General features: G+C 41.2%; 1 protein-coding gene and 1 long non-coding RNA gene across 2 annotated transcripts; one reads left to right on the top strand and one right to left on the bottom strand.

Annotated features, from left to right (window-relative positions):
* Positions 1–257: 257 nt before the first annotated feature.
* LOC104954756 (uncharacterized) lies at positions 258–4,629 on the top strand. Its single transcript, XR_799377.1, has 2 exons — positions 258–324; positions 4,335–4,629. It is a non-coding gene; the product is annotated as an uncharacterized lncRNA (long non-coding RNA).
* Positions 4,630–5,188: 559 nt separating this feature from the next.
* Positions 5,189–11,104, bottom strand: nr4a1 (nuclear receptor subfamily 4, group A, member 1). Its single transcript, XM_010781938.1, has 7 exons — positions 10,982–11,104; positions 8,718–9,550; positions 8,153–8,282; positions 7,741–7,904; positions 7,392–7,594; positions 7,104–7,282; positions 5,189–7,000 (listed from the first exon to the last, which is right to left on the bottom strand). Exons 2-7 carry the CDS (start codon positions 9,546–9,548, stop codon positions 6,738–6,740), a joined length of 1,770 nt encoding a protein of 589 aa, XP_010780240.1. The 5' UTR covers positions 9,549–9,550; positions 10,982–11,104; the 3' UTR covers positions 5,189–6,737.
* Positions 11,105–11,388: the final 284 nt, after the last annotated feature.

The raw sequence follows: 11,388 nt of genomic DNA, 5'->3' as shown, positions 1-11,388 counted from the left end.
TTACATGTTCATATAATCAGATTTATATATATTTATTTATACAGGTTTACTAAACTCATTATAATTAAATAGGTTTTGATTAATTTTTAGCAGTCAGGGTGAGGATTGTTTATATTTGCAGTTATATATCTGTGTTGACCGTATGCCATCAGCCTGCACTAGTTGCTGGTTTGCCCAATGTGTTTGCTCTGACCTTGAACCCCTCTGTCCTTGGACACACACACACACACAGACACAAACACACACACACACTTCAGAGAGCCCCAACACAGGGATCAAGTGCGAACGGATGGTGTTAGAGGAGGGGGGCCCGTAGACAGCAGGGTGTGGTGCGTGTGTTTGTGTGTGTGTGTGTGTGTGTGTGTGTGTGTGTGTGTGTGTGTGTGTGTGTGTGTGTGTGTGTGTGTGTGTGTGTGTGTGTGTGTGTGCGTGCGTGCGTGCGTGCGTGCGTGCGTGTGTGCGTGTGTGCTTGCGTGCGTGCGTGCGTGTCTGGGGGATTTGCCGTGAATGTATTCCAGGCATGCAGCCAGGAACTGTCATCTGCCAGTGCAACACTATCCATCCTGTCAATCTTGTTTTATAATTGTAACATTCTCATATTCTCCGGCTGAGCAGAGCGATGTTTCCAAAATAGTGAGACAAACACGCACTCACACACGCACATACACACACAGAAGCGCACATTTTTCTAGGAGCATCTTTATACATTAGAAATCAAATAAGGTGCATATTGAAAAAGCTAACAATTTGTTAAACGAATTAACTAACTGTTTCAGTAAAGTAAAACTGATAATTTATTTTATTTTAGGCAAAGATTAAAGGTAGGGTAGGTAAGAATGGAGAAACCAGCTCGAGTGTGCTTGAATTTGAAAATACACAACCGGAAAAAATCTGCCTTTTCCTTCAGACTTCCTTACAGAGCCCCTCCTCCAACATACACGAACGCACACATGACCAATGAGGGCACGAGATAAGTTTGTGCAGATTTGGAGAAACCAACACAAGTGTGTTACATTTTGACAGTATCCAAAGGAAAAATATCCCAGGCCCTCCCTTTAGCCCTATCTCCAAAACCACTCCCCCAAAATACAAGGACAAGTCGTCAAGATAGCTTTAGGGGGAACGTTGTCATCGCGAACCATATCCAACTACCTCATGTCTCATTATGAGCAATAAGATATCATTAAGGAACAGAAACAGCGAAGATGGCTATTGAACAATCAGAATCAGTGGAGGCTGGAAGGTCATTTGCCGACTTGTTTGTTGTTGTACTGTGTTTAGTAACAGAATTTCAACAAAAATGCTTCTTAAAAGTTTGGCTACCCTACCTTCACCTAAGGACAAATCATCTATCATCCACTTAATGTCCAGTGAACAAATCGTTTTTCACTCTCTAACTGAATGATAATCAACCTGCCTCACCTTACTTTAGAATGTAATCCTGCAGAGTAACGATATTAAGACAGTGATGTGGTGCAGAGATCACAGAGATCCCATGAGAAATGACGTCTGCGAATTAATTTATCACCGGACTCCTTTAGTGAAAGAGGCAAGATCCGATTACAGAGGTTTCTAGGTGCTCAACAATGGCCTGCTATAAATACACTCACAGAGGGTTTTCCACAAGCGACAGCACACCCACACAAATACAAGAACTGTTGCACAATATACAGGACGTGTACAAATGAATGTGTATTTACATGTACATGGAAGACCATGTGGTCATTGCTGAAAAAGGTAATCTTGCCGACTTCTTATGGGCTTTATTTTTGTCTTTTTCTGAAGCATTGTTAAGGAGTCAGCATTGTGTTTGAAAGTTCTGGAAAAAGCTAAAAAATCTGCTGAATGTTATGTGTAGCTACATCTAAGTCCTAGTGCAAATAAACTTACTGGAGAGGAAGAACAGTGGAGAGGGAAACAGAAGCCTCCACGGAGCGCTCAGCGGCTTCACAAAGTTATTTACAGCTCAATCCATCAATAAACGACAGGTGCAGCATCCTCACAAACAAACCTATTAGCTTTCCACCCGCTGGAACAATATCCTCTCCAGCAATCAGCTGCTCACACACACACGGGCACATACACACACACACACACACACACACACACACACACACACACACACACACACACACACACACACACACACACACACACACACACACACACACACACACACACACAAATAGAGAGACAGACACCAACACAGACAGGCCAATAAGTACAATTTATGACTTCTTTGTTGACTGATGTTTCTTCTATTTCTTCTCACTGTATATTTGTCCTGTCATTGTTCTGGCATCTGCATGGTTAATTTTAATGCATTATTCTAGAATATTTGTTTCCGTGCTAGCAGCAAAGGTCTATAGATAGAAATGTTGGTGTGTCCACTACTTTACATACCACAATATTTGAACAATGTTGGCTGTATTGCCCTTCAATTCTAGTTACAGTATCAGCTGTTCCCAGTCAAAGTGTTTTCCCTTTATTGACATTTCAAAAGTAAATGGATAGGCACCAACTTTGTTGGCAAAAGCTCCCTCTAGGATACCCTTAGAGTGGATAAAGTGAGATCCAGTGCCATACATGTGGCAGCAGGCCAATAAGCCAATCCATCTCACCTGCCATTTTTATTTAAGCTTACCATTGAACCCTACACTCTCCCACAGACCTTGCTCACCAGCACCTTCATATCCCCTGCTGTATCTGCTGTACTTTTCACTTGGATCCACCTGTGGTGCTCTGTAAACAAACCCCCCCTCCAATCTCTGTGTGTGTGTGTGTGTGTGTGTGTGTGTGCGTGTGTGTGTGTGTGTGTGTGTGTGTGTGTGTGTGTGTGTGTGTGTGTGTGTGTGTGTGTGTGTGTGTGTGTGTGTGTGTGTGTGTGTGTGTGTGTGTGTCCCTTAATGTACAATGTATGGGATTTGAAGTCGTCGGGTGTCCCTGTCAAAGTGAAAGAGTTAAAATAGTATGAATGGTATTGTCTGAACTCAGTAGTACTAGTGACCTTCCCCGCCTGCTGCTCTCAATCCAGTTGTGCATGTACAGCAAGTCAGTGCAACCTTTTTAACCCATAGTTGTCTAATGAGCAGCATTTATAGCTGTTGTGAGGGGGTGCTGTTCTATTGTGTATGCATTCACGTTGAAATGTATGTGCCCGTCCAGATGAATTGGGGACTTCTTGAATCTTCCAATAATTTGAATTCCAACCAAATGGCTAAAAAAACAACGACATTGCTATTAGAGTCAGCTCTTTGTGTTTATTGAAGACTATCATCCCAATGCTATGTTGGAGAACAGGTAGTCTAAACACTATAAGCTACCTGCTCAGAAGCATTATGTTGGCCTTATCATCATAGTGATGTTAGCATTTACTTCAAAGCACTTCTTTCCTTAATTACAGTTTCACAGAGCTGTTAGTGCGGCTAAAGACTCTTGGGGTTGTTACTGGTGGATTCAAAGTCAATTTAAGCATAGTTTTACTGTTGTGGTTGCATGTCGGGGCAAATGTTCACTTCTTTGTATACTGTTCATTACTGGTATTGTGGTCAAAGTGTTATTCTACAAAGTTTGCAACTACATGTGTCAAATGATTGTCCTACTGTATGGTAACAAACTAATCAATTTATCCAAAACAAATATAAGACCATTGTCTACTCCAATAAAGTACGTTGAAATATGTATACTTAATGATAATAAAGAAGCAATTGCCAAGAAAAATCCTGCCCATCTTGTTGTGCAGTGAAATAGCAATGTAACATGTTCTCAAACCTTTACCGAATAGCAGGTGGTGCAGAAGCAATGCACAAAACCTCGACCTCAGCAGGTTTGTGCAACAAATCACCATGACAAGTGGGTCAGATATTACATGGCAGAGCATATGTCTCATGGTGTAAGGCTACAGTTTGTCCCTGAATGCAGAGTGTTGCATGTCAGGGCACAGGTCAGATATTAGGGGCCAATAGCTCCAGATGGTAGCTTTCCACTTTTGGAAGAAGATGGTGTCAAGACCATGACTTCAGGGATAAGATATATATTGACATGGGAATGTATTTTGACTTTTGGTTTGAGCAGAGTGAGCTGTCCTGGATACCAAGTCGCACTGAAAGTCAAAGGGGACTGACACCATACATCATTTTGATTTAAAAAAGAAAAGCTCAGATTTGAACCAAGGGTACTCTCTGATCCTCCATTTGAAACTGACTAGTCTGCTGTTCCAATGGCATCTGTCTGGGGCAGCATGCTTGCCATTTTGTAACAAAATGAACACCTCAATGCAAGCTGGCTTTCATAATTGCCTCCTTCTCTTTTCTTCCCTTGTCCCTTTTTTCCAGTCTGTCTGCCAACATCAAAAGCCAAATGACCGGAACGTGGTGTACAGTAGGATCGGGTGTCAAGCGGCTGAATCAAGTCGGAGCTGCAGTCTGCCGTGGCTAAGAGTGGCACAGTGTCGTCTTCCTTTTGGTCAGAGATGTTGCCAACATTAACACCATGTGTGACACAACAAAACGGACAAAGTGAAATGGAAATGAAGGACTACTTTGGTCGGTTTTCATCACATTAACATTATGTAACAATCTGCAGCACAGTGAGTGCTTTTTCCAATAAAGCCCAAGCTCTGTTACCAACTGACTGGAAACTTCACAACTCTTCTTAAAGGATAGGTCTAGTGATACACGTACTTTTCCAACTCTTTCTGACATTAAACACCATAAGAACACCAAACACATAAATTAATTGTTAACACTAAGATGTTTTGCCTATGTGGCCAAATTCTGACGTAGTTAATTTTGCACCAGGCTCTATGAAACTTAAGCACAGTGAGGCATTGAGCAAAGCGCTGATGTCAGCATACTGTCATGCTGACATGTTCACCATCTTAAAACATTTTTTACAAATGTTTACCATGTAACATTATTTTCAAAATGTTCACTATAAATACTCACTAGCGCTACAAATACACATCTGAAAGCACTCCCCATTCACACAAATATACTCCTGTTTGAGCAACTTTTCTAAAAGATACAGTGCCTGTTTAAAATAATAATTACCATGATCAATTCAAACACAATCCTATTGAGAATGGAAACTAGATATATATCTGGAAGACTGTATACTGTAGAAACCATAATGAACGGCAAACAGGAGATCAATGCATCTCCTAACATTTAAACAAAGGCAGTCAGTGTTGTGTTTTCCAAAAATATTTAATATCAAATATTCTCTGTCTTTTAACACATCTGCACCATTTTACCAAAGCCATGGCAATATTTTTCACACACATCCCAAACAAAACACATACAGTAGGAGAAAGAAGTGTTCTTCATATTGTTTGAACACTATTTGAAGTGCTCATAGCTGCTCATCTTCTCATCACATTTCATTGTGATTCCTTAAGATATTTCTTTAGTTCATTCTGATATGGAAACACAAAATAATTCCAACATATAAAATCTGCGTAACTCCAGAATGTGGAAGACAGTCCTTACGAACACGTGTAGGGGTGTCAAACATGAAATGCCTGCTTTTGCATGTGGATGATCAAGCTTTGTATGCCAATAAATCGTATCAAGGATACAGTGCATGAAATTGTGAATACAGGGAGACTCTGAAATGTTCTTTGACTAAATGTGATCTTTAACTGGAAGGCTCTGCTGCAGTTAACACTGCCTCAGGGTCATGTGAACAGGATTCAGTCTTTCTGGATCCTAAGCCACCTGTCATCACTGTATGCACACAGAGTGCACCAGGGCGAAGTGTGCATTGAAGAATTGTATGTTCCAAATGTATTTCAATCCCAAGTCTCAGGCACAATTTTATTTGAATAGAGACATTAAAATAGATTATTTAACATCAATATTAAACAGGGCTTGCGGTATTTGATATTTGGAATGAAAATCAACTTAGTGTCACCTACTATGGTTTAGGAGCGACGCTTTATGAAAGGCACTTTGTTTTTTTCTATTTAGCAAGTTTAAAAAGTTCTCAAAGTATGTTGTTACAGGGAGATGCGGTTCAAAAGGAACTCTGCCAGCATCAGCCTTTACAAGGTGTTGCAAAATGGCAGCATGGAGTTGTGGCAGAACATTTTGTTTATCTTAAGGCAACAAGGTTTGTTAGTGGAAGTATCAAAATAAGAGTAAACTTTGGTCCAAGACCTTTTACAGGAGCACAGTTAGGACTAAAACTATCTTTTGTTATGCAAAGATATTAGTAAAGATATCCATAATAAAAACTGGGACTCTAGAGTTCTGTCAACCTGGCTTTTTCTAGAGAATAATCTAATATATCAGTTTCCTCTACCCATTGAGATCAAAAGCAACTTACAAAATGCTTTTTAGGAGATTAGTGTGTTTTTCTGCTTTTGGGAAAAGCTGAGTATGTAACACTGCATTGCATCGACCCACATATCCATATCTCACTAGCTGCATAGCAAGACAACATTCAAACATTCAGCACAGCAATAAAGTCCTTTTACAAATGCACACAAAAATATATACTTTATAAACTGTGTCCTGATCTGTTAATAACATTTCAGCTCTCTCTGTTTCAGAGAAGAAACTTTATACGATACTCACACAGGTACCAAATTACATTTTGAAATGTAATGTTAGAAAAATAAGGATCTCTTGAACAATGCCAGACATTGTTTGAAGGAGGTTCACCAATACAGTTCAGTGGTAAAACCTCACATTAGGTGCTTTGTGTCGTTTTTACAAACTACTTTGCCTTCTTTTTCAGAATGGCAGAGTATCCATAAAGATTTTCTCCACTATTGGTGGAGGGGGAACCAGGTCCTCGAGTTTCAGGTAGAAGATGCGCTGCAGGCCCTGTGTGCACAGAGTCCTCAGCTCGGGGAGTTTGCCCAGGAGACGAGAAAGATAGTTGGGCTGTGTCCGGCTCGGTTCTGATCCGTTTCCATTCACATGCTCTCTTAGAGAAGTGATGAGATGACTCTGAAAGTCTTCCACCCTCCTGGGCTCTTTGAGGCCATGGCGATCTAAACGAAAAACATGTTCTCATGAGAAACACAGTGCTAACGAGGTGGAAAAAAACATATGCAGTGAGATTCACTTGAATGCAAAGCAAACACAAGCTCTCACCAGTGATGATAACTAACGCTGCAAGGCAGGCAAACAAGGAGACGTCCAAGTTCATTCGGTGAAGGCTCTGGGAGAAATCCATTATGGAGTTAATCCAATCACCAAAAGTGGAAACGCATTGCAGTCGGTGTAGGACCAAACCGTTGCAGAAGATCAGCTTGTTCTTCTCAGGATTAGACCTGCATGGGTTCAAACCAATTGTACAATTAGCCATTATAGCAAGGTGCGCATTAGTCTGGATAAATAAGAGTTAAAGAGGGTATGTTATTAAATGTTATATAAGCTGACCTGTATGCAAGTCGCAGAATGAAGAGCTCAACAAAAGCTGATTCAAGGAGCAGCTCCTGGTCCTCTGTGCAGAAATCTTTGAAACCTGGGATGGTTTCGGCCCAGTTTCTTATTACATCCAAAGAGCCAGTCAGCAGGTCATAAAACTGCTGAATATCAGCAGCATCCTCCTTTTCTTTCAGGTTGTCCACAGTCTCCTGGTACTAAGGAGAGGAGAGAGAAGGTTAATGAAAAAGAACTGCAGATATTCACTGTCATTGCTTTTATTCTACATCCTGTATTGAGGTCATTGATAGTGATCTTTTTGATTGAAATTAACTCTGAACACACCGCCAGTCTTGAGATTTACCTTGGAGTAGTCAAGCTTTCCAATGGTTGGGTTTGAGTCTAAATGAGATCTGACAAGAGAGGCTAAGATGTTGACGCTGGGGGTTGTGGATGAGGCCTCGGACATAGTCTTGGGTTTCGAAGGCAGACGACCTCGACGGCCTTTGAGGCTGTCGGTGCGAACAACTGAGGAAGAGACAGAAAAGAGGAAGCACAAGAACATAAATCTCCAATTTCCACACTTGAACGCTGCAATTGAAAAAATAACTGCTTTATCAATTTCAGTTTCTCTTTTTTCTGCAGCTGGCACTAAAAGTTCCGGGTTTCATATGTGTGTCCTTTTTAACTTTAGTTTCACAAGGCTGTCATTACAAACCCTAGTTTCTCTTCATCATACATTTGTCACTGAAAGCGTGTGCCTGACATTGCATTACCTTCTTTGACCATTCCAACTGTGAGGCATTTCTGGAAACGGCAGAACTGGCAGCGGTTTCTTCTTCTCTTGTCCACAGGACAGTCTTTATTGGCAAGGCACACATACTTTGCGTTTTTCTGTACAGTTCGCTGTGAAATAGGAAAAAAAATAGCATTACTATGGGTTCCAAATGGCGCACACATTTAACAATGTAAATGAAAGAAATTAATACTATCTTTGTATAGGCCACCAATACTGAAGGATAAACCCCAAATCAATATTTGGGAGTTAAAAAAATGCTATAATTTAACACAAAAACTTAATAAAAATAAGGAAAAACTTTTGGATTAGGATCCTTCAAATGTGACTTGTTACTATATATGTACATTGCATTACATTGTAAAGTTAAACAGATAAACTCAATGCTCTGTAATGAAAGAACATTGATTACTTTCACTATTTTTTTATTCTAAACATATCTTTACTACAATTTGTCGATACGTATTAGCAAATAAAAGCTGATGCCAATATATAATAAGCTAATCAGCCAATATGTTGTCCCAGCCTCCTCCTCAGCTATTTACCTTGAAGAAACCTTTGCAGCCCTCACAGGTGCGGACTCCATAGTGCTGACAGGATGCGTTGTCACCACAAACTGCACAGCGGCCCTCACTGGATCCTGGGTTGTGGCATTTAGGAGACATCATGGACCCTTCAACTATCCTGGGACTTTCCATGCATCCATGGTCCAGGGACATGGGGGGACAATGAAGTGGAGACATGTGCTGCTGAGGAGACAGGAAGAAAGGGTCGTCGTGGCCCGGCATGGCATCCTGATGATGCCCCAGGGGAGAGTGCTGCTCTGGAGCGGGGCTGAAGGTAAAAAAGGAGAGATGCTGGGCCATGGCGGTCTTATCAGCCACAGAGGACGGGGGGGCTGAGGGGTAGGGGCTGAAAGGGGAATCCCAGATGGGTGCAGACTGGGCCTGAAAGCCAGATGTGGGAGGGGAAGCTGCGGTATAAACTGGGCTGCCATAGTAGTCAGAGCCACATGACGACAGCGTTTCATCAAGGCAGCTCATCGCAAAGGAACCTGGGTAACAGCCATACACCTGGAGATCATCCAGCTTGAAGGCCTGGCTCTGCATCTGAGGGCAGGAGCTCTCCGCTGAGTGGCTGAAGGAAACTGTAGAGGCCGGTGGAGTGTTGGTAATCCTGCAGGAATAAGCATCAAACTCCCCCACATAGCCATTTCCCACCAAGGTGTTGATGCTGGGCAACGAAGATGTAGACAGCTGGTCCTTTTGGCCACTGATGTCCATCACCAGTTTGGCACTGAGGTCAGGATTCAAGAACTCAGAGCTGAAGTAAGTGTCATGGGGCAGGGAGGCATACTGGGCTTGTACACAGGGCATCTCTAGGACAGAAAACAGCAACAATTAGATTAACATAAACATTTATAGTAAACTGCATGTGTCAATACATCTAAGAAAATTTCATAACATTGCACAAATATCTTTCCATAAATGTTAATGCATTGTAAATGTTTGTCACACAATCATATTGCAAAGTGTGAGTTGTTATGCTTATAGAATAAAATCATTGGGAATAACTAGGGCTGAGTGTTCTGTCCTAACATACAGTAATGTATATACAATGAAGTTAAATAATCTCATTAAATGATTAATTTATAATATTAATCAGCCTTGTTTAATCCTCTCTCTGTGACCTTACAAACAGTAGCCATCATGAACAACTTGACAGTACACGATCTCAATTCCGCAACATGCCATTTTTCTGTCAGCAGGACCTATCACTCCTCTTGAGAAAATGTAGAGTGAGGTCCAGTGGTGTAATAAGATATTGAAAGATGTTATTTGACTGGCTGTTAATGCTCTGAAAACCTCCTTCAGTGGAGGGCAACCCTCTTTCACAGGGACTATACCAGGGAGTGCTGCAGATTGTATTTCAGGGTGGGCTGAGTGCCAGCTGTAATGGGAATGGTGGCAAAGCCTGTGCCTGTGCGTGTGTGTGCGTGCGTGCGTGCGTGTGTGTGTGGTTGGGAGAGTGGGCGTGTATCAACAAGTGCAAGACAAAGTGAAGCAGACCAAACCATTGTTTGAAAGGTTTTCGAACTTATACCTGATTGTTGAATTATTTCCACAAACTTTAAATAAGCTTGACCCATGGGAAGATCATTGGGCCAATGTGTGTTTTGTATATCTTCTCTCGTATAGCAACAGTAATAAAAGCACATTCAACATGCGAACTCATCTTAAGTAATACAAACTAGGCACAGTACAGCTGCAGCTGTGCTATTCTTACCATCAGGAGTTACTAATGACAAAATATTTTGAATTTTAACAACTATTTACCATATAAAAAGAATTGCCATTTCTACTTCAGAGTTGCATTAAGTAAGCTTAATGTTAATTTTAGAGGTTGTAGTTTGTTCTGCTGGCGTAGTGTTATTACTAATATATTAATGTGTACCGCCTCTCTAGAAGAGCCTAACAAAACTCAACATTATAACCATGAAGAAAGGATAAATGCAGTAAGTTGTAAACATTAGTTTTAGCTACAGTAGGTGTACCTAACAAACTTGCAAAAGAGTGCATAGCTCTGACTGCTGTCAGAAAAGTGAGGCTGAGACATTTTAAAACATTAGTTTCCATTAAACTAATTGAGTATAAAGGTGTATTATGTTACACTGTTGTATCAGCAGTCTAGTTAACATTCTCCTATGAGCTTGTATTCATTTGGAAGTATTCTAAAGTCAAACATCAGCATGCAAGTGGTCCCCTGAATAATCAAATATCAATACATGTAAACAAACTCTTTCACTCACCTGGTTCATGTAAATATCCGGATTTTGAAGTTTATCATTTATTCCAAACGAGTAAAACTGATGAATGTCACCTCTGCCAGCTGCTGTCAGAACGCACACTCATTCAAACACACTCTCACACACATACTGGTTCAGACCAATGCAGGAGGATCCATACTGTCTTGTTTTATTTTGACTGCGTCGACATAAGGGCGTGTCCATGACCATACATGGTGAACATGGCAGCGGAACGTTCCGGGTGGCTAGCCAATCAGCGTCGGGATTTACACAGACGTTCTTCCATGTGACGCACGCACGGGATTCCATTGACGCAAGAGACGGGGGAGCGTGTGTTCTAAATATAAACCGACAACGACAGCAGCGCTCACGTGGGGCTATTACTGGATGAAAAATGCTAAAAATAGCCG

Source organism: Notothenia coriiceps, unplaced genomic scaffold (assembly GCF_000735185.1).
Source record: "Notothenia coriiceps isolate Sejong01 unplaced genomic scaffold, NC01 NC01_scaffold00023806, whole genome shotgun sequence".
Lineage (NCBI taxonomy): Eukaryota > Metazoa > Chordata > Actinopteri > Perciformes > Nototheniidae > Notothenia > Notothenia coriiceps.
The sequence above is the reverse complement of the archived record's forward strand: the minus strand, read 5'-3'. Positions and strand labels throughout refer to the sequence as shown.